Source organism: Falco biarmicus, chromosome Z (assembly GCF_023638135.1).
Source record: "Falco biarmicus isolate bFalBia1 chromosome Z, bFalBia1.pri, whole genome shotgun sequence".
In the NCBI taxonomy this organism is placed as follows: domain Eukaryota; kingdom Metazoa; phylum Chordata; class Aves; order Falconiformes; family Falconidae; genus Falco; species Falco biarmicus.
Genome location: NC_079311.1, coordinates 17,639,964 through 17,665,108, shown reverse-complemented (window position 1 = coordinate 17,665,108; position 25,145 = coordinate 17,639,964). Strand labels below are relative to the sequence as shown.

Here is a 25,145-nt window from a genome sequence, read left to right as displayed (position 1 = left end):
CAGTAAGGGGGGAAATTAATTCAGGAGGTCATCAGCACTGGGTGGGATCAACCCTCTAAGACATAAATTCTGGCTTAACTGTTTTAATGACTTCCTCCTCTCCCCACTATCATTGCAATACTGACTGAAGCAGGACAGTGCAAGAGAATTGAAATTAACACTTAATCCATCACTCTTTTGCCAAAGTCTGCAATGTAGGTAATTGTCAAGTTCTCCACCACCCTTGCTATGAATTGGCTCAGGCAATTTGCAATGCAAGACCATGCATGACTAGGCATAACTGGAAATACGTTTTCTGTCATAAATTCCTGTTTTCTGTCAAGGTGTCATAGAGGAGGCCCTGCTGCATGAATTCAGGAGATCACAAATATTCCCATGTAGAATTGTTCACAGGTATTGGTGGGACTTTTCAGCTCCCTACAGTGCATCTTGCGTACTGATGGGGCTGCTGTCCCCCACCTCTCCTTTCCCTCCCTGATGCTTATTTTTGTTCTCGCTCCAATGCACATCAAACTCCTTTTTAGGTTTCATCAGTTCACAGAACAAACTACCAAAAAATGTAGTCCTTTCCCAAAAATGGAATAGCCTCCACCCTATTAGCAAGTTAAAGCAGGTCATGAAAGTATGCAATGTGTGCATCAGCACAATGGAGCTGCATGGCCAAGTGGTGAAAGAAAAGGGCTTTTCCTTACAGCATCTGTGAAATATGAGGTCTGCTAGCTGCCCTGGAACTGCACTCCAAAGGAAAAGCAATTTCATTTCCAGCAGTCTTGAACTGACTTAACAGTCTTGAACTGATCCTGTTTCTATGTGAAAACCTTTAGGGTGAAAAAAATCAGACTTTGGTTTGTCTGTTTTCTGCTAATTCTTGTAAATGAACAATAAAGTCATTGTTCACTTGACTGATTCCTAGCATACAAGTGGCCATCTGGACCTCTTGCTCTTTGTTAAATTGAATGGGAGAAAATAACACTAGTTTGGTGTTTTTACTGAAAGAGAGAAAAAAGATTCTATGTAGGTAAGAAAGCCCACACTTGACTCTGTATCTGTATTTTCTATTGATTTTCAATTTTATTCTCATGAAACCAAGCAATAAGGAATAACATTGCTCTTGTGATTACCACCGAATACACAACCTGCTTCCAGAAACTTTAGGCAGGCATGAATGACACTATGACTCTTCTGACTCAGTCTTCTATTCAGGGCAGAGCCAGGTAAATGCCTAGGATCTCAGTAGCAACACCAGAAAACAGAATGTTTGAAATTTATGTGGAATAAATCTGAGTAGAAGCCAGAAGTTTCTCCATTTTTTTTAATTACCATCGTCTTTTTTTTCCATGGCTAGCTAGACCAGGATTTTCTAGAAATTGTAATTGACTGACATGAAACACAAGAGTAACTTCTGCATGCAATTTTTGTGAACTAGCTTGCTGGACTAGTCTGTTTGCAGTATGTTCTTTTTGGATGCATGCACCTCTCAGTATTTTCAAATGTCTCCTGCCTTATGGCAGGCTCTCCTCATGGAATCAGGTTTCTCCTACATATTATTTAGCATAAAATTATTTAGCTTGACATGCAGTAAAATAGTTTGTCTTGCTACCAGTGAACAGAACTGCATGAACATTTACTGAAAACTGGAGAAGGAGACTGAATGTAAATGAAGTACAGTCATATATTGTAACTTGTGTGCTCCTATACAGCTGTAGAAAAGCAATGGATAATGCAAATCTGTAGAACACTGTGATGTCCACAGTGTTGAATAGCATTGCTTAAGGAAACAACATGATTTTTAAAAAGCAGTGGTTTCTATGTACATCTTGAAAAGAGGAAACAAAAAACAAAAAAAAAAACCCCAAAGTTTGGGCACAGTGTTCGATCCCCAGATTTAGCAACATATGGAACCAAGAATAATTAATGCCTGTAGTAAGTGAAAAGTATCTTGCAGAACACGTGAAGTCTTTTGATTAGTTTCCTTGTTTGGTTTCCTACAGTATGGTTCCTCTAACTCAAGGAGGAAGACATTTGATCTCATGGAAATCTTCTAATTTGACCTTAGAATCAGTGGTTTATTAATTAGCCCTTTATAGGAAGCAACTTTTGTATGGGTTTTTATCCACTGTGTAAAAAGGTTCTGAAATACATTTTATTTGTTTTCATAGTATGGTCCAACATTGATAATCATTCTTTTGCATCTGCCTGAAGATAAACGAGCAAGATAAGCCAGTAAGAGGAAAGCAACGGTAGGAGTGGCTTTCCTCTTAAAGTGCATGTGAGAAGGACAGTGGAAGCAGCTCTGTCCTTGGACCTGATCTATAGTCGAGACAAATTCTCCACTTCATGGTGTTATTAATACCTTGGCTTGACTCTTAGTTCCTTCTCTGGTCCTTAGGCTGCTCAGAGCCTAAGGTGAAAACAGATGTAAAAAACCACATAAAGCTAGCAGTGTTTAAATGCTTGATCTCTGGAAGCAAGGAATGCCCTCCCATGATTTCCACCAAACAAGGCCCACTGTATGACTGTAAGTGCCATTGCTCATCAGCCATGTGCACTGGATGTCTGCAGGGATGAGCTTTGTTTTAGAAGCCCAACAAAACCGTTGATCCATGTTGGCATGCAGTGGGGTAGAGGTAAATGTCCATTGTGCATCCTTTCAGGCTTAGGCAAACTCTGCCATATTTGTCTGATCTTTTTCCTGGCACCTCTTCCCTGAGCTGGACCTGCCTCTTTTCCCCATGTTCTGGCCACTCTGTGCCTCTGCCCCATTCTTCCTACTCTCAACATGCCTGTTTCTGACCTTTTTACTCAGTCCATGCTGTCAACCACCAAAGCCACGTAGAGAAAAAAGTGCTTGTCCTGGGACTTTCCCCACCTGGGAGATCAAATTCATATGTTCCCTCCCCTTCCCAAGGAGCAATGTCTCTGTGCAGAAATCACGTGTAGGATGCTGTGTCCTGAAAAGAGTGACTACAGCAATGGCAGCATGAGCTACCTAGTTTAGTGTTAGAAAGTAGGATCTTTCCAATATCATAACCTCTACTGATGGTGTGAGCTGAACTCTGAACGTCTTGCCCCTGTGGTCCTTTGTGGGAACTCTTTCCCTGGTTGCACAGCCCCTGGATAAAGCAGTACATACAAACAGGGCTTCTCACAGCCCACCCTCAGTCCTGAGCTTACATTCACTTACCAAGGACAATGCTGGGTCTAGCAGCAAACAGCTGTGTATATTTCTGTGAGGCAGCCTGAAGCCTCTAGTTACAAGATTCTTGGTTTTCAGCTTGTAAGGACCACCTCACATTTCACTTCCTCTTCCTAGGCTTTCTCCAGCACAGAAACACTTTCTTAGCAAGTGTTTCTATGAAAAGAGTGCAGGTACTTATGAGTACATGGTAACAAAGAGAGAGAAATGTGGAAGAATTTGTTCTCTGCTCTTTGTTCCACAGAGATAAAGAGTGTTCTGTCTTAACTTTTGCTCATATAGCATCTTAAAGTATTCCTACCTCTTTTTCCTGTAAGTTGGGGAGGGGGTGGGGGGTGGAGGAGAACAAAAGAAGTAAAAATGGTTAATTACTTCAATGAGTGTCAGACTAGGACTGAGTGAGACCTGATTAAAAATAAGTATCTAGAACCACTAGGTATATCGTCCCTCATCTCTACTGCTGGGAGTGGTTGCCCCACCAGAGCTCTTGTAAAATATGCATGTCTTCAGAGGTCCTCTCCCCAGCACCTGGTTCTGTGGCTTACCTGTCCCACCATCAAATTCCTCAGTTTCTCCTGCGAAGGCTCTGAGCACTTCCACTTTCCTCCTGAGACTCACAGTATTTGAGGCTTATTTTCCATGTAAGTAGGCAGAGAGGTTAATGTATTGCCACACCTTTGGCCCAGGCAAGGTCAGGTGATCACTTTCTTTCCTGAAATGCCTTTTGTTTTGCACTTCTGTGAAGGTTTCAAAAGCTGTGAACGAGATATGTAAAGCCTATGAACTGACAGACACAATAAACTCAGGTGAATTTGAAGGGGGTTACGGCTCTTGTAAAGCTTGGAAGTCCTGTCCTCAAAGAGTAAATTTCCAGAATGTGTAATAGAAAAAAATTTGTTTTTCTAAGTGCCATTACCATGAAGGTATTTTTATTAAATATAAAAAGCCTGAGAGAGGAGACCACAACAGAAAATACCTTAGTCAAATTATTTAGATCTGGCGTTCACATGCAATTGAAGAATGCTTTCTAACACATAGGGCTGCTGGCTCCTTGTCTAAGAGTGAACATTTATGAAAGAAGGGAAAGCAGCATAAAGCTGCTACCTCCGTGTGGTGAACCTATCTTTTTTAAGACTTTTTAGAGAGACAAAAAAAGCTGTGAATATTTTTTCACAGAGGTTGGGCTGGACAAAGGGAGGAAAACCTTTTTCTATACTTTGCTAAGCAGTGCAAACTCTTCCTTTCCTCCCTGTTCATGGTGCCAGTGCTGAAAGTTGTGCAGGCTGGTGAACGCCTTGTCCGTTCAGGCACTTACCAGACTCACACCACCGCCGAAATCACTGCGTGTATCTCTGTCCCAAAAACTCTTCATCCTCGTCAGACGACATCCCCAGGAAACCTGGGGCTACGGCACCTCCGAGGCCAAAGCCCTAGGAAGGTCAGGCTCTTTCCGCACGGCTTTCCCGGGTGGGGAGAGGCTGCGTGGAAAGCTCGTAGGCACCCTGGCGTGAACGCAGCTCCACCTGCCATGTTTCCGAACGGACTTCCCGGGGCTCCGGCCCTCCTTCCCGCAGGGAAGGGGGAGCCTTCGGCGGACAGCCGGCGGGCAGGGCGGCGGGCAGCGGGGGCTGGGGCGTCGCGGGGAGCCCAGAAGATGCAGGGATGCTCTGCGCCCCGCCGCTCCGGCCGGGGTCCGCCGGCCGCTAGGACCGCCACCTGCCCTCCGCCCCAAGCATCGCAAGGCTCAGCTGAGTTCCCTCCTGCACGCAAGCCGCGGGGACGGGAGAGAAAAAAACCCCCACCTTCTTCCCACCCTACCCTGCCCCCGACCCAGACCGATTTGCTGATCCCTCTCCTGCCGGCCCGCCCTCCGGGCTGGGCTTGTCATCGATTTGGTCCCCAAAGATCTAGGAAGTCACTTTTTTTTCGTTGGTTGGTTTGGGTTGGTTTTTTTTTTGGTGAGAGAAGGGTGACTTTTTTCCTTACCACCCCCGCCCTTCTATTTTAAAGAAATGAGCGGCAGAAAGCCGTTCCTCGGTAAGCTGGAGGCGAAATGACGGTGCATGGGAGCACTTCTGGCCCCGTGCCGGCGAGCACAGTGCAGGCTCCTAGTCACGGGCAACCAAACCGCCATCCTACCTGCGGGAATTGGCAAGGGATAACCTCCAGGCACAGCATGCGCCGCGATGCCTCTACAGCGTATAATTGCCTTTGGTTTTTTAGCAGGAAAAGAAAAAACCTGCTTTTAAAGAGATCGTAGAGCCACACGAAGTTAGCAAGTGCATTTCCTATTGCTCTGTAAGCGTTCTTTTAAATAAGGAAATTAGCGTGTTCCATGGGTGCTTTTAACTCGAGTGTGTATGTTCGTAAATAACACACACCTGCGTATAAGCCCTGTGCATTCGACCTGCGCGAACGTGTTGTGTGTATGTGTACTTATTGTGTACACACTTAGTGTGTGTATGTATAAATGTGTATTTATGCACAGACACAAAAGATGTAAGCGATAGACAAAGTCGAAATGAATAGCACCGGCCAACACCGAGTATTGCTGCGTACAGGGCATTTAATAGTTGAACACAAGGATTATTTTTTTTTAAGCCAACCTCTTTCCTATTTTGCTGTTGAATAATAACAGGTATTTAATCACACGTAAGTGGTACCAACATTGGGTAGACCATGGAAATCGCGTGGGAAAAACAGAGCCAATGCCGGTGAAGAAATCCAGATCCAAGCTCTGTGATTATCTGGTTTGGAGACAAGGAAAGCCGTCTTAAAAATACCGAGCTCATTGCCCAGATCTTCTGAATCAACAAGATATGTCCAAATGTTAAATCTGCGCGGTAACTAAAGGATCACCAATTGGTTTCTCACATGGATAACTTTCATGAATGAATACATCTATACATAATACGTATAGCTGTTCCCAAACTATAATCTCGAACAGTGTTAAATATTTTAAGACTCTCTGAGTCGAGCGGGATGGTGAAGGGGCGGATTTGAAGATTAATTGATTTTGTAAACGGGTTGGCTAAGGTGTTCACTATTTTGAAGAGCTATATAAAGGAATCTAAAGGTATCACGAAAATGCAAAGCGTTCTCACTTCTCTAAACCGCATCAAATTAACAATGGAGAGAAGAAACGACGAAATTCCCTTCCCCCCATTGCCCCGCGGGGCACCGGAGAGCAGTTTGCCGCTTGTTCCCTGCCCGCCGGTGAACCTGCGGAGGGGAGAACCAGGAGGTCTCCCTGCGGCCCTCTTTTGGTCCCTTCCGCTTTTCCTTAAAGATTTCATCAGCATGCATAGCCTGGCAGAAGCAGGACACGGAGTGCCCCGGGGGTGAGGGAGAAGCTCTGGGGCAGAGGGGCAGAGGCAGACCCTCCCCAGCAGCTGGGCTGCCTGGAGCATCGTCAGCCGTCAGCGCTCGCTGGGTGCCTCGACGGCGGGGAGGACCTGCCCGGTACCTTCCTCGGAGATGCGCGCACGGCACGGGGGGAGGAGGTCTTGGCGGGGGGCGGCTGCCACCGGGGCTTCAGGAGGGGCGGCGCGGCGTGGCGGCGACGGCGGCCAGCAGGGGCGACCGCCGCGGGCGTGCCAGTGCACAGCCCCCTCCGCGGCCGGCCCGTCTCCCGGTGCGGCAGCGTGGAGGGGCGGCGGGGTGTCGCAGGTAGCGGCCCACCGGTCCGTGCGGGCCCCCCGCCGCCACGTCGAGCGGGAGGCGGCCGAAGCCGTCGGGCAGGTCGAGCCGCGCCCCGGCGCGGTGCAGTGCCTCCAGCGTCTCCAGGAAGCCGGCGCTGGCCGCGTCGTGCACCGGGAAGCAGCCGGTGCTCGGGTCGGGGCGGTTGGGGTCGGCTCCGCGCTGCAGCAGCAGCTCGGCCACCCGCGGGCTGCCCAGCATCATCACCTGCGGGGAGACACAGCGTTAGCGCGGCGGCTGCGGAGAGCTGCGGGGCGGCGGCGGCTGGCGGCTGGGAGGCTGCCGGCCGGGGTGTCTTTGGGGCATAGTTTTCCCACGTCAGCTGTTTGCAGCTGTAACCTGCATACGGGCACACGGCTGTACTCGGTGATCCTGTATGGGTCCCTTCCAACGTGAGATAGTCTATGATTCTATGATAAATTAAGATATTAGCTAAGATGGCTGTGATTTCCAGAATAAGTACTACATACGTGTATGTTCAGTTCCACATTTTACACCATTTATATATAACATGGTATGTATGGTACTTGTGTTGTGTGTACACACATACATACACGACAGATATATACGCCATTTATATGTATCATTTGTTATACTATAAAGAGAGTGGGTGGGGGTGTATACACACTGTATGTACACGCACTACGCGTTCCGTAACAGCGCTGAGGAGCGGACACGCTATGATTTTTCAATGAACATCGCAGCAGCAGCGCAGGAAGCACGGCGGGGCCGGACGGCCAGGTGTAACAGCCCTGGCAGTGGCTCTTTTCGGTGCCAGGTGAGGATTTCCCTGCTCTTGAGTTCTGGATCGAACCGTTTTGCTCTCTCTCAGCTCTGGCTAAACTTGTGCTTCTTCTCACAGGAGCAAGGAAAGCTGTTGAGCGCCCATGGGTAATACACAAAACTTCCCTGCCACTCCGCAGCTGAAACAAAAGCAGGAACTTCTGCCAAGGTGTACTTATGCACGACAAGTAAAAGCAACACGCAAGCAAATAGAAGAAACTGACGGTTGGGTTTTTACTTTCCCCGTTCTCCTGGTTATTTTCAGTGGAATTTTAACCTCCATGAATTGAGCCTTAAGACTGTAGAAAATGCCTTGAGAAAACTTGTTTTCTCATTATTTTCTTTCTCGAGAGAATCTGTTTATGGACTACAAATATTTGGTTTTATTTATAATAGAAGTGTGAAAATGTTTATAAACTTCATAATTTATCAATTCCTGTAGAGGTTAAGTCTTTCAGAAAGATAAAGCAAGTCCGCATGTCAGAGTGGCAGCCATTTTGCAAAGTGTTGGTAAAGGAAACAGAACTTAGTCTCAGCCAGAAGTAAGGGGTGGAAAGAGAAAATTTACTACAATTTGGAGAGCCTTTTCATCTGGAATTTGAACCTGCGACAGAAATAAAACGAATAATTTTCTCAGTGCCTTTCTCAGTAACTTACTTCAGAAAAATAATTCCTTTTCTATATAAAGTGCAAGTGCCAAAATGGCTGTTCAGCTGGTGAATCATTACATTCAAATGGAAGCTCGAGAAAACCCTTTTCATGAAATGCACAGCTCCAGTTTAAATCACAGTACATTAATCGTTCGATGCGAACCTAACTCTTCCAGCTTAAGTATGCCAATTAATATAACACACTTCTAGCTCTCAAAATGTCTCAAAACAACTCCACTGCACACTGTACTTGTAATACTATCAATGAATACAACCACTATTGATGAATAATTAATATTAAAAATACCACTCATAACAGTGACAACTACTAATATATACCTAGTTTCAAGTTACAGTTTTTGCTCAGTGACAATTTCTACACCGTCTTCTGTGCTATTCTTTCACACGAATATAGTAGTAAGGGACCCCGTTTCTATTTCCTTGGGGGAAAGACCCATTAAGGCTATATTTAAAGCAAGCAAACAAACAAGAAAAGTCGATCGAAGCGCAATCAACTCCCTGAACCCATCTGGAAGAGGATTTTGCAGTCCTACTTCTCCTTTTGAGTACCCTTTCGCATAATTCGTTTGCTGACACCGGTGCACCCCCCCACCCCCCCCCAACCCCCCCACCCCCCCCCTCCCAACCCTATCTTAGTGTTTGCAGGAGATCGGGGGTTCAGAAAATACCCTCCTGCATTCAGGCAGCTGCGGCTGGAGCTCGGTTCCGATAATAACAATAAAAATCAATTCAAAACCCGAAATCCCTCCCTTCTCCCCCGCCAGCGTGGCAAAGGACAGCTCCCCCCAAGCCGTCACACTCCACACACCCCCTCCCCCCTGCCCCATAACCCCCCCCCCCAACCCCGCTGCTCCGTACCTGGAGCGAGGTCCTCCCAAAGGAGTTGGTCCCGTTGGGATCCGCGCCCGCGTCCAGGAGCTTCCGCACCTCCTCGCGGTCCCCGCGGGCAGCAGCGCTGCACAGCCGGTCGCCAGCACAGCGGCCGCCCCGGGGGGACGCCTCCATCGCCCCGACACAGGGTCGCCCCCTGCCTTTCCGTCTCCCCCGGCCAGGACCTCGACCGCCGCGGCTCGGCAGCTGCTCCTCCCCGACGACAGAGGCCGGCCCCCGCGCCTCCCCCCCCGAGGCAGACCGTCCCCCGGCCCGGCCCTGCGTACCCTCGCTGCTCGCCGCCCGGCGGGGCAGGGCACTGCAGCATCCCCCCGCCCCGGCTCCACGAGAGGAGGGGGCCGTGGTCCTGGCGGCTGCGGGGAAAACCCGCGCTCCCTCCCTGGGGGGCACGGAGTTGGCGGGGAGGGGTGGGGTGGAGTAGGATCGCGGGGTGCTGACAGCCAAGCTGGTAGCTCGGCACCCCGCGGGGCAGCGCGGCCTCACACCGCCCCGAGAGCTCCCGCGGGGGCTGCCACCCCCCGGGGGCGCCGTTGGTACGGGAGGAGGAAGGGGGACGGGGGCTGCGGCGTGCGCTCCCAGCCCCTCCCCACATCGGTGCGGGGTGCGAAGGACGGGGAGGGGGGGCGCAGCCCAGCCGGCAAACCGCTTCCCCGGGGCTGGCCACAGCTGCCCCGGCCCGGGCAGGTGGGACGCGCCCCGCCGTTATTTTGCATGGGGCGTGCGGCGGGGGACGGCACACCAGAGCCTTCCCGGGGCAGGGAGGGACTCTTGTGAGAGGAATGGATTTGGCTTGTCCCTCCGGAGGGTCTCCTTGCCCTACCCCGAGCTCCTCCGAGCGGTGGGGCTGGGGTCCGTTCCCCCGTCCCGCCGCCGGCCGGGAGCAGGCGGCCCGGATGAGGAAGAGCGCCGTGCCCGCAGGAAGTCTGCGATCCACCGCATGGCAGCCGGCCGCGGGGACCGCTTCGCCCGGCCCTGCGGGAGCCTGTCGCGGGCAAGACGGCCGCGACGAGACCCAGCCGGGACAAGGTACGGCTCCAGCCCGGCAGCCAGAGGCTGGGCAGAGCCCACTCTTATCTCTGTGAAGGATCCCAAAAACAACGCACCTGACTCCTCCTCTTGCTTCCCGCACTCCCACTCATCCCTCCTGGACAAAGCTGCTCCCCGCGGCGGGCCCCGGCGACGCCTGTGATACTCACCCTGTCCCCCAGCCACCCCCCCCCCGTCGAGGGGAGCGGGGAATCGGCCCCAGCGCCTGCGGAGCTGCCGCAGCACCCGCGACCCGCGGCTTAAAGGTTTTAGTCCGCCACCTCGAAGGTACGGGAAGACCTCGGCAAGGGGCGAGACGAAGGAGGGGGGGTTAAAGGCTCCTGCGCTCCCACAGGGCGATGCGGAGAGCGGGGCGTTTCAGAGCCACCGCCGAGGTCGGATGAAGTGAGCAAATATAGCAAAACAGTTTAAGGACTTTTTTAGGCTGTGTGTGTGTGTGTCCTGATGCGCCCCCCACCCCCTACCCCGTCAGTTGCCTAATCTCCTATTTTTAATTACAGCAAACCGGTGCGATTGCCACAGAAGCAGTATCTGCCGTGCAGATGCACCTTTGTTCCCTTCGACGTTATCCTCCCCTGAGCCACTCGAGCACACGCAAAGCCCCGCGTAGGCTCTTGAGAGGGCAAATGCCCTGAAGGGCGAAACCGGCGATTTTATGTCTACAGGTACGGACGGCGGAAAGGCAGAGGCATCCTTGGACACGGAGAAATTAAACACAAATTTATCCTTGCGTAGATAAGACAGAAAATCACTGAAAATTCCTCATATGGGGGCTTTTTGAGCCTCCCCCGCCAAGTTTCTGCTTTGCAAGGGCAGGGTGCGGTATTTGAAGCGGGCTTGGGCGCGGTAAGGCACCTGCTCGGCAGGGACGTGCAGCGGGCTCCCACGCACCCTGGTTTTGCTGCAGTGCATGGTGCAGAGTGGACCCCAGGGCTGGAGGGCTATTAAAAATAAAATTAATATTTTTTTAAAAATCAACAACCAAAATTTAAAAGTGGATTTTTTAAAAGTCCATAAAGCGAGGGAATTAAAAGGAAAGGATCTCCCACCCAACAGGTAAAGTGCCCTGCAGTCCTTCATGCCCTCTCTGCCATTAGTGATAGCCATGTAGGGATAGATCCAAGGAGAAAACCTCCCTGGGATTACGTGTGTCAGGTGTCCTAAAATTGCAGATCACTAGTGAGGCGCGGCAGGGTTGCATATTATCTCTGGCTAATCTTGCTTTCAGTGAAATAGTAACGATAGTGGATTTTATGCATCTCACATATGTGTGTATATAAATATATGCATACATGTCTTTTTGTATAAGTAACTTTTATATATGTATAAAAAAATATTATACACTCACATGTCAACATATTTGTAAATTAAGATGTTACTAGAGGAGTCAGAGGGCCTGTCTGTATCTCCATTCCTGCTAAAATCTATTAAAAGCCACAAAATAGCACCATGGTGTAAAACAACAAATATGGTCCTGTGCTAATGATTACTGGTCCTCCAAATTACTTGTCAAGCCACTGAACCATTAAAAAGACACAATTTTAAGTTACATTATTGAAGCCATATGAATTTTACCCTCACAAATGCACATCCTATTTTGCACAATTTTGGTACCAACAAACGACCTCAAATTCATCAAAACATAATATCACACACTCATTTCTGAAGTCAGGGAAATAACAGCCAAACCTGTGCTAATGCGTTTTGAAAACGACCCCTTGTATTGGACTTGCATCTTGGGGGAAGGGAGGAGAAACCATCTTCCCTCTCCAACAAACCTTACTGCAAAGATATGGGGGGGGGGGGGGGGGGGGGGGGGGGGGGAATGGAGAAGACTGTCCACATCAAGCAGTCTTCCGATTCTACATTTCTGCTTCTAGTATTTTTTAAAGTCACTGTTCAACAATACAGGGTTTTGACACTGAAAACATCCATTTTAATATTACAGTACAGCAACGCTGCAAATTGTTTTGAAGATGTTTTGATAATAGCATACAGGACAGAAAAGGTAATTTTCAGTTACCAAAAGCAGCCATCTTATGCCCTGTTTAAGGCTTAGCACGTGCTACCCTTTCGAAGAAAAAAATTTGTAAACATTAAACTTAAAGTGTTTTCAAAACATTTATGTGAGTTATTTTATCATCTAGCAGGTATTTCAGTAATAAGTTTAGGGGTTAATTAAATACTACAAAGAGGCAAACTATAGAGAACATAATACTGGGATGTCCTTGTTTGTAAATAAGCAAAAAAAAAAAAAACTAAAGCCCCCCAAAACACAGGAGGGGCAGGAGTGGAAGACGCAATGGAGAGGCTGCATGAAAGTAACCTGATTTACAATTGTGGGGGGGGGGGGGGGGAAACAGTTGTTCGGAGTTATGCCACAACTGAAGCAAAAATGATGAATAGAAATCGTTGAAGAGGATGCTTCTACTCTTCAGCTTAAAATGTCACTGTATTTGCAAAGATAATTATCGTTATCACACATATTGGGTAAGAGCAGGAAAATCTAGCACTTTAATTTTAGACCTTTAGAAGTTGTGCCATAGAGGTTTCTTTTGAACATAAAAATGGCCAAAAAACACTACACCCCAACAAACAAACAGAAACCCCACAACGACCCAAAAATCTGCAATACTAAAAATTAAATACTTTGGTTTCTGTTTTTCAAGTTGTGTGATGTAAATTTGCACAAAGCACATTTCTGAATGCAATATGCTGCCCTACATAGCTGTGAAAATATTTCTAGATATTTTTACAATTTTTGTAGAAACCCTCCAGGAAATTTTAGACGCATATTACTTCAGTTTTCCATTTTGTGCTATGAAGCCATTGGAAAGTAAAACGATGTAATGGCTCTGGGTAATCACCTAACAGTACAAAAATTAAGCATTCATCAGGCAAAATATTCCCTTCCTTAAAAAACAAATAGCAAAGCAAAGACAAATGACAAATAAACACACACACAAGGCAAAACAAATAAAATCTCTCCCATACGTCTAAGAAATAAAAAGGTTTAGATGTTGCAAGAGAAAAAGGTCACGGTATGGCCAATGCGATGTAGAATTGCTTCTATCAGCCAGGTTTTGAGTGTCAGTCCCCGGAGGTTCAGAAGCAGCTTCGTGGACACTGTTTTAATGAAAGACACTCTCTCTCTCTCTCTAAGACTGCTCGAGGAGTATTAAAATTTTCTTTGTTCCATCCACCTATTTAAGTAATTTAATTTTGAACAAAGCTTGAGAATAGGACCCATCTCTCTAAGTAACAAATAAGGGCAAGGAAAAAAGAAATTTAAAAAGCAGCTGTTTTCCCTTTATTTTCAAACTTCTTTTTTTTTCCCCTGAAATAGATTTCCACCTCATCCAAATATGAAGCCCCCCTCCTCTTCCGGCAGACTGTGTCCTGAAATACTGTGGGTTTGGGGTTCTCTGTCTCTGAGATGCCAAAATATTTATGCATTACTTTTGTGACTGTAATATTGTTACATCCTACTATGGAAGGAGCACGGTTTTTTTAGATTAAACACACACTTCTTTTACCCCTCCCCAGCCTCTTCAGAATCAGCTTTTCAGCACATTTCAGTCACTATTTTAGACCTAACTGGCACTTTTCAAGAACTCAGTCTCCCCAGTGAAAAGTTCAGGGCACAGGGGAGCAGCAGTATTTACAGCAAGTGTGGAAATAGAAGGAAAAAAAAGTTGCCACACTGCCTGATGCATAAGAAGATTTTGTCCTTGCTGCAGCAAATTTTAAATCGAGATAACTGACACCTTCATATCTATGTTTAATGTTTTATAATCCAGATTTGTGCATTTCAGGTCAACCAGAGTTTATAGTTTCTTTTTCCCCCCCATTTAGTGTAAGATGAAGAAATTAGGCCTACTAAAAATGCAAGAAAGGAAGGATTTGAAAGTAACAAGGAAAACTAGATGTTGTTTCTGACTTTTTATATATATATATATATATATATATACACACACACACACAGAGTGTGTATGTATATCTCCCTACACCTGATGTTCAAAAAGTGCTAAAAGGATCTAACCAGGGACTGGAGCAGGCAAACTGTGAACTGCTTTATCTCCACAATTCGAGTCCTATAGCTTGAAGGGTTTAATTGTTGGGTTGTTGTTTTTTTTTTTTTAATATCTATATATATATACACACACACATATATATTTATATAACATATAATCGCTATTTTTGTAGATATTTTCTAAGGCAAATATTTCTACTGTCCTTCTGCCCCTGCTATTCTCCAGTCTGTGCTCTGGATTAGAGAAGGTTGTGGACTCCTCTACTGACCTCCTACAAGGATTTTGCAGAACAATCCTCAAACACTCACCAAAATTAATATTCACTTTATTTTTCATAATGTGTCTAATTTTGTGTAATGATCGAGGCCTAAGTTGTGGTGTGCAGATTCACAACAATCCGGTTTTGCAGTCTGAAATCAGGAAAAAGTCTCTAAAAACACCTTGGGTGTCTCAATGCCCTTTATATACGTGTGTGTTTTAATTACTCTTTCTGACGCTGCTCGGCCGCTCTGACCCTTATTGCACATATTTGTATAGCAGCAAGGAAGGCAAAGCAGGCCACTGTATTTCACCGTCATTTACAGCAATGGAAAGTAATACAGGCTCGGGAAACAGTGGCCATTTTCTCTCTTCAGAGCAAGTTCTCTCTTGCAGAAAACCATCTGCAAATGTTGGTAAGGGGTGGTGGGTTTGTTTTTTCTAAGTTAGCCATAGGAAAAACGAAAAGAAAAACTTCTCAAGGGGGACAAAGAAAAAGGCAGAAATAAGTTACAGTAACTTTTCAAGAACAGGTCGTTTTCTACAGCGCTTACCAACAACAACAAAAAAAAAAGAGAAAAAAAAAAAAAAAGACTAAAAAATAATAACCCCCACGCCTGTGCAACCCTCACGTGTTCCCGATGCAATATGAGCATGTGGCGCGGCGGGGGCTCCGTGGTGTTGCGCGACCGGGGCCGGGCTGCCGTGGGGAGCGGGCACCCCGTTCGCCCGGGGGCGGCCGCTACCGCCTCCCGTTCCCACCGCACCGTCGGGCCCCCGCGACGACAGCGACAGCCCCCCCGCCGCCTCCTCCCCAAGCAGCCCCGCTACCCGGGGCCCCTACCTGGGCCGGGGGCTCCCGCGGCGCCTCCTCCGCAGGACCAGTAGCAGAGCGAGGCGCGGCGGCCAGCGCCGCCCCAGCGCCCCGACGACACCGCGGAGGATGCGCCATCCCAGGGCCCGGGCCCGGCGCAGGCTGCGGGCGCGCCGAAAGCGGACAGTGCACCTTATCCGGGGGGTCATGGGTGCGGGGGAGCCCCCGGCCTGTCGCACAAGAAATACCTCCCCGCCGGGGCCCCACCGGTGAATCGGCCCTCTCACCCTCCATTCATTGGAGAGGATTTTTTTTTCTTCTTTTTTTTTTTTTTCTTTCTTTTCCGTTTGACTAATTTCGACTCCCCATTTCGCTTTACCTCCCTTCCCCCCCCCCCCGCCCCCCCTTAAACGCCTCCCATGATGATGGTTCCCGCCTTGAAAGCAGGCGAAGGAGGACCGGCAGCGGGGGATGGGGACGGGGGAGGCTGCCGGCTCCTCTCCCCTCCCACTGACTCTCCCCGGGGAGCACCACCACCAAACGGGCGTGGAGGACGGCCAATCGCAGGGCGCTCCCCTGCTTTCAAATAAAGCCTTGACGACATGTCCTTGCCCTCCTCCTTCCCCCCTCCCCGCCCCCCCCGTCCCGTCCCGTCTGTCCCCTCCAAACACACGGCCTCCCGCTCCGTTTGCAGAAAGTGTGTTATGTTGGGGTTTTTCTCTTGTTGGTTGTTTGGGTTTGGACCCCACTCCCTTCGGGAGCCCCTCGGTGGGGCGGGGGCTGAGGTGGCCCGACGCATCGCGACCCCCCGCCCGTCCCCCCGGGGGCCGTGTAGGTGCACCGGGGGGCGGCTAGCGGATCCCTGCCGCTTTAAAAGTGCAGGCCAGTATTGGCCCGGGCGAGCAGCTATTTCCTTGTCACATGGTCATTTGAACGCGACGCGGGGCCGTTGCGTAGCGGAGCGAGAAAAAAAAAAAAAAAAAAAAAGCGGATCTCGTCTCCCCCCGCCGGTAACCGAAACGGGTAATTAACTATTTCCTTTCCCCCGACCCTCTCCCTGGCCGTGCTCCGCGGTGACGGATCCTTTTGTTTTCGGTTTGAAGGGTGAGATTTTGGGCGGTGGCGGGGGGAGGGGGGCGGGAACGGTAAACAGCAGAGGAGCGCTCAGAAGCCCCGATCAACCTGCCGGCGTTCCCCTCCCGGTCCGCTGCCGTGGGGACCGCCGAAGGGTGCTGAGCCCCTCGACGGCCGGTGCTGAGCGAGGCCTGCCGCCCGGCAGAGGACCTCTGGGCGGCGGGGTTGAGGGGGATCCGCTACCCGCCCCGTCCCCGCCCCTCCTCCCCGGGAGCCCCTCTGCCTGCTCACCCCCAGTCCCGGGTGCGGCGTACCTCCGTGCGAGGCACGGTGAGGGGTGACGGGCAGGGAAGGTGCCGGTCCTGCGGGTGCCTCTTCGTCCTCCTGGGGTGCGGTGGGGTCCGGCATGGCTCGGCACGGCTGGACGTGGCTCGGCGCGGAGCTCGGGGTGCGCAGGGACTGCAGGGAGCCGGCAGGGAAGACTCCGGGAGGGAGGGAGGCATCGCGGCGTCCCTGGGAGGGCTGGTGGATATATGCGTGTGCAACACTCCCCCCATAACAAACACCTCCTACTCTCGGCTGGACAAACAGTAATAACACCGATGTCAATACAAGTTTCCTTCTCATGCCTGTGCAGGGAGTAACCCTAACAACAATGCTAATAAAGAAGAGCCTGAAATGGTTTCTCTTGGACCGAGTCCGATTTCAAGCCTGGGAAATGTGTGAGTGAAAACAGCCATTTAGAAATGAAAGCAGCTCTTCGAGATCCTTGCTTTTTTTTTCTTTTTTTTTTTTTGGTTCCCACCCCCCCCTCCCGTGGCTACTTCTCGACAACAGGCAAGGCAAAATTGAGAGAAATAATGAACGCCTGCCTGGCTGCATGATGCAGGTGCGGTGGTGGGAGGATGAATTGACAGTTTTGGCAATAGAAACCAAATACCCGCCAACGCTGAATGCATGGCCGAGCCGGGCCCGGGGAGCATCTCATCGTGCACAGGGCACAAACCCTGCTGCAGAGGGGTGTGTCTGTCTGTCTGTCTGTCTGTCGCTCAGATACACTCAAGCACAACTGAGGTATTAGAAATAAAAAGTGCCAGTTAACCGCCACGTTAAACATAATGCTTTTAGGGCTTTCCCGACATGCATATTGCTGCTGTTTGTTGTTAACAATTACTATGCTGGTTTTCAGGGAGAAATCCAAGCCCTGGAGCCGACGCTGCTGCCAGAAGAAAAGGTGCCTGTGGAAGCTCCCATGGCCGAGCAGGATTACATCGGGGACCCCCATCCTCCCACGAGGTGAGTAGCCCCCACTGTGGGCCTGGCACGGGCAAGGGGCTCCAGAACTGCAGCATGAGGCAGATTTATAGCAATTAGGCATTTAGCCCTGCTGCATTTTGAAGGCATATTCTGCTCGTTTAGTGCAGTCAGTCTAGGGAAGTACGTTATTTCCCAGTCAAATTTATGCATTATTATTATTATTATTATCATCATCATTATTACTATTATTATTATTATATTAGTTATTTTTATAATAATAATAATAATTATCGTTGTTGTTTCATAAACTATAATGTGAATATTTAAAATTTTAAATCAATTTTGACTCTTGAGGAAAACGACCTTTCAAAAGAGGAATACTGGTCTAACTGATATTGGAAGAAGAACAGTTTATTAGACCCTTACTTTTCTGCAGCCTTGCCTTGCCAAGCTCTAGCCTTGCACGATTTCAGTTCCATCTCAGTTCCCTCAGTTCAGTCTCATTTCAGTTCCATCTCAGCTCCCTCAGGCACAGCATGCAGGCACTTGACTGCTGCATCCCCAGTGTTGTCCTTGGCTTGCCTGCGGCTATGCCATGTACTAAGAGAGAATATAGTACATTTTCATAAGGTGTTATCATCGCATTATTGTAATGTTATATATTTTCTATAAAAAGATAGGTATAAAATACATATTCTAGGCGGGTTTATAATAAACAAGCACGAACATAATGTGAATTTTTGCACAGAGTTTATATGCATAAATAGTAGTTATAATTAAGCACAACCATATTACAGATTAAAATAATTAATAATCAAATACATATGCTTGATATATAACCACAACGGGTTTTAAATATATACTCATATTTATGTATATTTTTATATAGGTATTACATAGATGTATTACACACTTAAATGGTATAACTCTATATCTATAGTGTACCAACGTATACAAAGTAATTTTAAAGCATGCATTATGTGAAATTATGTAATAAATAGCATATTCTAATACGTTATATAAGAGTACATATATTATTTTTAATGTTTATATATGAAATATCTAGGGTTTGGACACTCGGTAGGAACGCAAACCGAAGAGAAATCTTTTTTTCCCCTTCAATTCTCCACAGATAGCCTCCAAAGTGCTCGGGATTTGTGCTGGGGAACGAGCCCAGAGCTCTCCCGCTGTCCCACCTTGCTTCCCCTTCTGTGTCCTTGTCACGCAGGACGTGTGAGCACGGACCCGCGTGGGGTCCGGGGGTGGGTGTGGGGCAGGCAGCCCCACATAATTGATCTGTTCCCCGCCCCCCTTCCTCCTTCAGCAGCACAGCCGTTACAACCACTCGCTCGCTGTTACAACGGCTCGTTTTTTTCTTCACCAAACACCACCTTCGAGCAGCTTAGGAAACCCTGGGACCGAGCTCGGATATACGATTTTAAATTTTCAGTTCCACACCGCCTTCATTGTGCAACCGTCACGGTTTCTTCAAAATACTGTTAAATTCACAGCAACTCGGAGGAGGTCACCTGCAAGTTGGTAAAACACTTATTACTTCAAGCGAGGGCGGTATTGGGCTTGCGGAGACGCCAATCGCTCTTTATTTTCTCCTTCTATGTCCCATGTTTACGACCTTCGTGAGAAGAGCCATGGATGCGCCACGGGCCCATGCAGAGACATGCACAGCATCTTACGCGGTTTTAAGCAGGTATGTGCCAAAGCCGCAATCGCGCCCGGGAAGGCTCAACTCCCCGCTGTCCCGGCCGGTTTTGCAAGGGAGAGGCAGAGGTTGGCTTCAGCGCCCCTTGAGTCCGACGCAGCTTGAGGCTGAAACCAACCGGGAGCGGTCGGCTCGGGCCCGGGAGAGCCCGGAGCCTCTCTCGCCCCCTGCAGACGGACGGCTGGGAAGCGCGAGTGGGGAGCCCCGGGGAGGAGGGTAAAGAGACAGCGCAGATGCGGTCCTGTCAAAACACGAAAGGTTTATTGTGCCGTCTCTGTGCAGGGGCTTTCCTTCATATTCATTTCTCTTCACAGTGTTTGGACTACCATGTCAAAAAGCGGGGCGTGGAGGGTGTCAAGCGCAGGAAAACATGCAGGCACGTGCTAACTATAGCGTGCAAACCGATACATATCGCGCTGGTCCTTCGTGCATCCGAGCAGCGAAACGCCACCCGCGGATTTTAGAAGCCCGTGAGTGCTGTTCTACTTCCTGTCTCCCGAGGTGGGCGCGGGCAATAAATTACGGGAGGAGGCTAGACGAGGGGCGGCGGGTGTCGCAGGTAGCGGCCCACCGGTCCGTGCGGGCCCCCCGCCGCCACGTCGAGCGGGAGGCGGCCGAAGCCGTCGGGCAGGTCGAGCCGCGCCCCGGCGCGGTGCAGTGCCTCCAGCGTCTCCAGGAAGCCGGCGCTGGCCGCGTCGTGCACCGGGAAGCAGCCGGTGCTCGGGTCGGGGCGGTTGGGGTCGGCTCCGCGCTGCAGCAGCAGCTCGGCCACCCGCGGGCTGCCCAGCATCATCACCTGCGGGGAGACACAGCGTTAGCGCCCGCCCGCCCCGCTCGGGCTGTCTTGTTCAGCCCCGCAGGTATGGGGATCGCTACGGAAAGGAACGGAAAATCCGCAGGCGAGGCCTAGAGATCGGCTCTGGAGGCGCCGCGAGCTGCGGAGAGCACGGACCTCGCAGGAACGCCGCGCACCGGAGGAATCCCTCCTCCTCCGCGCCGCGGGACACAGCGGGGCAAGTGGGACAGAGCGCCGCTGGAGCCCCGTCGGGGCCGGGGCGTGCGGGCCCGCACCGGGGGCCCGCTCCGCGACAGGAACCGGCAGCAGGCGCGGGGCAGAGGGGCCGGGGGAAGGGGCTCGCCCTTCTTCGGGCGCACCCCCGCAGGAACCGCTCGAGCAAGTCCCGACCCGCTTTGCAACGGCCGCCGCGTAACCGTGCCGGTGGAGCAGCTCCCGGGGGCTGCCGCCGCGCCGCTCTCTCACCCGGGACGCTTTTCCAAGAAGGTCCTTAGAAAGGCGAAAAGCGTGTGTAAGGAACGCTCCCGCCCCGCAACGGGACGTCCGCGCTTCCCTCGCCCTCCGGAGGGACTCGAAACGCACCTTCAGCCTCTACGTCCCTGCCCAGCGCTGCACTAAAACGCCCGGGAGCCCCCTCTTCTCGGGGTCCCCGTACCCCGAAGCTCCGTTGCTCCCAGCGCACCCGGCAGTGCTACAGCGCCCGGGCTAAATCCCTGCTGCGTAAAGGTGCAGAAAAAAACATGTCGGAGGTCGGCATCAGATACGTGTTTCGAGTGAAATGCTGCACCGTCATTTTGTAGGAGAGTTTCGCGAACACCGGCCCTAAACCCCAAACATAGCTTCTCGGGTTATTCCCGTTTCATTTTATTTTGAAAACTCAAGAAGCTGGCTAGAGCTATCTCAGAAATTAATTTAGCTTTATAAGTGTGTATCTACTGCTTCTCCGGGCACGGCATCTATCCAGGCGTTCATGCAACTGTGAAACGTGGGCAGACTGAGCCCTCCCAGATGGACTCCTAGCTACTTACCTGCAGGGTCTCCTGGGCAAGGCTATCGCGACCAGATGCTTCTGGCCTTAAGGGTCAGCGATCACAATGTATCGTGAGAGTCAGTGAATATGCTTTTTCTCCATGGGAGAGCAAAATCGCTAACAGACGTATAAAGCAGAAGATGAGGTATGACGAAAGAGTAATTCTTTCAGAAAAGGTGCCTCGTTACTCTTTATTGCACGTTTATTGCGAGATGAGCATTAAAGTTCTCGGTTTTGAGTCATCCAATCTCAGTTGGTTAAGATAAAGTTAAGGGTTGTTAAGACTAAAACCTCTGTTGCGGCCGTCACAGACTTTCGCCTTTCGAGAAAAGCGAGAGGAGCCGCGGCGCTGTGCCGCTTCGACAGCAGCCGAGCGCAGCCGTCGGGGGGCGGCCGGCCCCAGGAGGCTGCCTCGGGGCTGCCGCCGCCGCTCCTCGGGCACGAAGGGCCCGCTGCCGCCGTCCCCGCACCGCCCCCCTCCCCAGCCTCCCTACCTGGATGGCCGTCCGGCCGTAGGAGTTGACGGCGTTGGGGTTCGCCGCGCCGTCCAGCAGCTCCTTCAGGCGCTGCAGGTCGCCGCGGGCGGCGGCGTTGGCCAGCTCGTCCGCCTCCGTGCGGCCCTTTCGCTGCGCCATGTTTCAGCCCGCCCCGGCCTCGCACCCGCCGGCGGCCGGTGTCCGCGGAGCGCTGCAGCACCCGCCGCCCGGCCGCCCCGCGCTACACGGCTCTGGCCGAGATCCCGCCCGCGGAGGGCGCCCTGCCCATGGGAGTGCCCGACTCCGCCGCTCCGTGCGCCCGGCAGCCCTCGGCGACGCGGGTGGGGCGACGCGGGCGGTGCGACGCGGGCTCCCTGCGCGGGGCCGCCGCCGGGTCCGCCGCCACCTGCAGGGACGCGGCGCCGTCGCTTGTTTTCACCGCGCGGATGGTGCTGCTCCGCCCCGGACCGCCCCGGACCGGCCCCGCCAGCCCCGCCCCGCCCGCGCGCCGCTGTCACTCACCGGCGCCGCGGCGGAGCGCAGCGGCCGCGGGCGGCCCCCGGCCTTACCCCGACGGGGCGGGTCGCGCCGCGCTGCCCTCTGAGGGGCGGAAGAGCCGGGCTCTCGGGGGGCGGGCGGGGGGGCGGTGGGCCGGTCTCTCCACTATTTTGTCCTCCCCCCGGCTCTCTCAAGGGCCTCATCGTGTTAATCTGTGCCTGACCGCCCCGAGGGGAGGTGAGGCCGGGGGAAGGGAAGGCGCAAAAGCGGCAAAAGGGCTGTATTTAAGGAAAGCGGGAATTAAGGGGAGCCGCGCCCCCGGGACCGCGGGCCTGGTGTAAGCGGGGCCCCGCTCCCGTCACAGCGGGAGCGCTCGACCTGACGCTGCCTTACCCGCTCTCCGGACACCCACCGGTACCCGGGGAGCGGGAGGCGGCGATGGCCGCGCTGCTCCCCCCTTCTGCTGGGGGAACTGCGAGCTCTTCCCAGCTTTTCTAGTCGGTGCAGACGCTGCGTAGCAGTGGGCGCAGCAGCGCAGAGAGCCTGCACGGAGATGCGACGCACCACTTGGAGGTCTCCAGTGTCCGGCTGAACCGCCTGGTTGTTGGGTTTTTTTGTTATTATTATTCTTTGTTTTTGTTGGTTTAATAAAAAAAAAAAAAAAAGGCATCAGGCCGGCACTTCGAACCCTTCCTCCAGACAAAGGCCACAAGGGACGGGCAAGCTCTCCTTCGCCAGGGCCAGGCGCTGGCGCGGCCCCGCGCCCGCCGCCCGGCGGGGACCAAGCCCCGGGGGCGAGCGGCGGGTGGAGGCGGGGTACCGCGGGGTGGGGCGGCGGGGCGGGGGGGCGCGGGGCGGTGGCAGCACCACGGACAGCTCCCCCCGGGCCGGGCCGCCCCGCCCCGAGCCGCCCGCCGGGCCGGGCCGGGCCGCCGCCGCCGCGCTGACCACCGGCCAGCTGGTGTCACCCGGTGCTGCGGGGCAGAGGGTTCCGGAGCTGGCGGCGAGCGCACCCCTTGCTGAACCCGCCGAGCCACCGCACTGCTGGCGTGCCCCGCAGGGCGGCCGGCCTCTTCCTCCCCGAGGTCGCTTTGCGAACCTCACTGTAAATACCAATAAACGCAGCGCTTGCGACCCGGAGGGGGTTAAAGGCTTCTTGGGTCTTACTGCACGTGGTGCTGTGCGAAGACCCCGAAGAAGTAAGAGGTCTTTACTTTTTCATTCAGGTATATTTCACAGTGTTGGTTCTTGAGGTTTACAAGTGCCCTTGCTGCTTTCACTATGGAGTGTCACAAAAGTGACCTGTTTCCTCGCCTTAGCACATGGATGTGACCTTTGTCAGACACATGGGATCGCTAAGCTCAATCTCTCAGGAAGTTTGCAATCACAATTCTGCTCCATATTCTTATATGCGGCTTTTCAATCCTTTGCCAATCATGGTGCCCACTTGTTTACATGCATCTTTACCTGAAACAGTAAGTACATGTAACCAAAACCATGAAATTACTTCCTTGGCCTACTACTTTAGAAAGCCACAGCTATACTACCAGGAAAGCTCTCTGTTTTCAGTACGGAATGGTGCAGGCAATTTGTTCCAGCAGTAACCAGAAGTATGCTAACTGGCAGGGCCATGGAAACTGTCTATGTAAAGGTTAAGTTTGTGGGTTTATTTGCCAGGCTTGGTGTGTTCTTATAATTGAATCAGCCTAGTGCCAAATTCTGCTTCGTCACTCACATTGGCTACTATTTCTATGCTCAGATGTAGAACCATAGAATCACAAAATCATTTAGGTTGGAAAGGCCCTTTGAGTTCATCAGGTCCAACTGTTAACCAGCACAGCCAAGCCCATCACTAAACCACATCCCTAAGCACCGCTTCTACATGTTTTTTAAATACCTCCAGGGATGGTGATTCCACCACCTCCCTGGGCAGCCTGTTCCAGTGCTTCACCACACTTTCAGTGAAGAAAGTTTTCCTAATCTCCAATTTAAACCTCCCCTGGTGCAACTTGCAGCCGTTTCCTCTTGTCCTGTCACTTGTTACTTGGGAGAAGAGACCAACCCCCACCCGCCCACAGCCTCCTGTCAGGCAGCTGTAGAGAGCAGCAAGGTCCCCCCTGAGCCTCCAGACTAAACACCCGCAGCCCCCTCAGCGGCTCCCCACAAGACCTGTGCCCCAGCCCCTTCCCCAGCCCCGCTGCCCGTCTCTGGACACGCTGCAGCCCCTCTACGTCCCCCTTGCAGAGAGGGGCCCAGACCTGAACACAGGGTTCGAGGGGTGGCCTCAGCAGTGCCCAGTGCAGGGGGACGGTCACTGCCCTGGTCCTTCTGACCACATATAGAAATGAGTGGATTTCCACTCATGATAAAGAGCTTCTTGGTATAAACAGTTGCTTCTGGGTAAATAATTGAGCATTTGTACTCAGTCTGGTGATATCCCAGTGTTCTGCATTTTTCTGTTTGTTTGCTTTTATTTTTCTTTCCTCTTTCTTTATAAATGAGTTTGCTATTCAAGCGCTGGGTGCCATAAAAATGAGAAAATAAAGAATCTTCAGACCTCTATAGTGAAAAAAACAAATCAGAGGAGGAGTTAAATCTATATACCCTGGTATGCAGACCACTGTACAGTTGAAACACCCAAGTAGTGAATAGTATACTTAAGTCTCAAAAAGATAGCAAGCTAATTTTGACAGCAGCTGGAGTAAATAGCGATACTTCAGAATCAGTTCAGTAGAAATAGTACACTGATCGGAATTCGTAGCTACAGGACAGCTATGCACTAGTGATAGAAAACGGGTTCTGATAGATATGCCAATGGTATATCTGTATGGTAAACAAAAACAGGCCATGTCTACTGGCATTGTGTGTAAGTTTTAAGCAGGACATTCCTCCACAGTGCTT

General features: G+C 51.2%; 3 protein-coding genes and 1 long non-coding RNA gene across 7 annotated transcripts in view; 2 read left to right on the top strand and 2 right to left on the bottom strand.

Moving 5' to 3' along the window:
* The window catches only part of MTAP (methylthioadenosine phosphorylase), a 45,178-nt gene extending 39,311 nt beyond the window's left edge, over window positions 1–5,867 (top strand). Inside the window, exon 8 of the mRNA XM_056324101.1 lies at window positions 5,835–5,867. Within this exon, the coding sequence (XP_056180076.1) occupies window positions 5,835–5,852 (18 nt within the window). The 3' untranslated portion in view covers window positions 5,853–5,867. The remainder of the gene's footprint in view (window positions 1–5,834) is intronic.
* On the bottom strand, window positions 5,743–17,052 carry LOC130142351 (cyclin-dependent kinase 4 inhibitor B-like). Of its 3 annotated transcripts, none has more exons than XM_056324106.1 (2): window positions 16,782–17,052; window positions 5,743–7,102 (listed from the first exon to the last, which is right to left on the bottom strand). In XM_056324106.1, exons 1-2 carry the CDS (start codon window positions 17,022–17,024, stop codon window positions 6,731–6,733), a joined length of 615 nt encoding a protein of 204 aa, XP_056180081.1. In that variant the 5' UTR covers window positions 17,025–17,052; the 3' UTR covers window positions 5,743–6,730. The 3 variants fall into 3 exon arrangements, with proteins under 3 accessions (XP_056180081.1, XP_056180080.1, XP_056180082.1); XM_056324105.1 differs by lacking the exon at window positions 16,782–17,052 and adding an exon at window positions 15,424–15,767; XM_056324107.1 differs by lacking the exon at window positions 16,782–17,052 and adding an exon at window positions 9,208–9,444.
* LOC130142354 (uncharacterized) lies at window positions 16,082–21,512 on the top strand. Of its 2 annotated transcripts, none has more exons than XR_008819364.1 (6): window positions 16,082–16,416; window positions 17,105–17,189; window positions 17,657–17,763; window positions 18,857–19,432; window positions 19,759–19,914; window positions 20,297–21,512. It is a non-coding gene; the product is annotated as an uncharacterized LOC130142354 (long non-coding RNA). The 2 variants fall into 2 exon arrangements; XR_008819365.1 differs by having other exon boundaries at window positions 16,410–16,497.
* On the bottom strand, window positions 19,684–22,166 carry LOC130142353 (cyclin-dependent kinase 4 inhibitor B-like). Its single transcript, XM_056324108.1, has 2 exons — window positions 21,765–22,166; window positions 19,684–20,240 (listed from the first exon to the last, which is right to left on the bottom strand). Exons 1-2 carry the CDS (start codon window positions 21,903–21,905, stop codon window positions 19,977–19,979), a joined length of 405 nt encoding a protein of 134 aa, XP_056180083.1. The 5' UTR covers window positions 21,906–22,166; the 3' UTR covers window positions 19,684–19,976.
* Window positions 22,167–25,145: the final 2,979 nt, after the last annotated feature.

Bases quoted from the DNA above. Each gene is read 5' to 3' on its own strand.
- LOC130142353 (XM_056324108.1), bottom strand. From the start codon at position 21,905: ATGGCGCAGCGAAAGGGCCGCACGGAGGCGGACGAGCTGGCCAACGCC. The intron at 20,241-21,764 runs GTAGGGAGGCTG...GTCTCCCCGCAG, and splicing joins ACGGCCGGACGGCCATCCAG to GTGATGATGCTGGGCAGCCC.
- LOC130142351 (XM_056324105.1), bottom strand. From the start codon at position 15,687: ATGGAGGGTGAGAGGGCCGATTCACCGGTGGGGCCCCGGCGGGGAGGT. The intron at 7,103-15,423 runs GTAGGGGCCCCG...GTCTCCCCGCAG, and splicing joins CGCGGGAGCCCCCGGCCCAG to GTGATGATGCTGGGCAGCCC.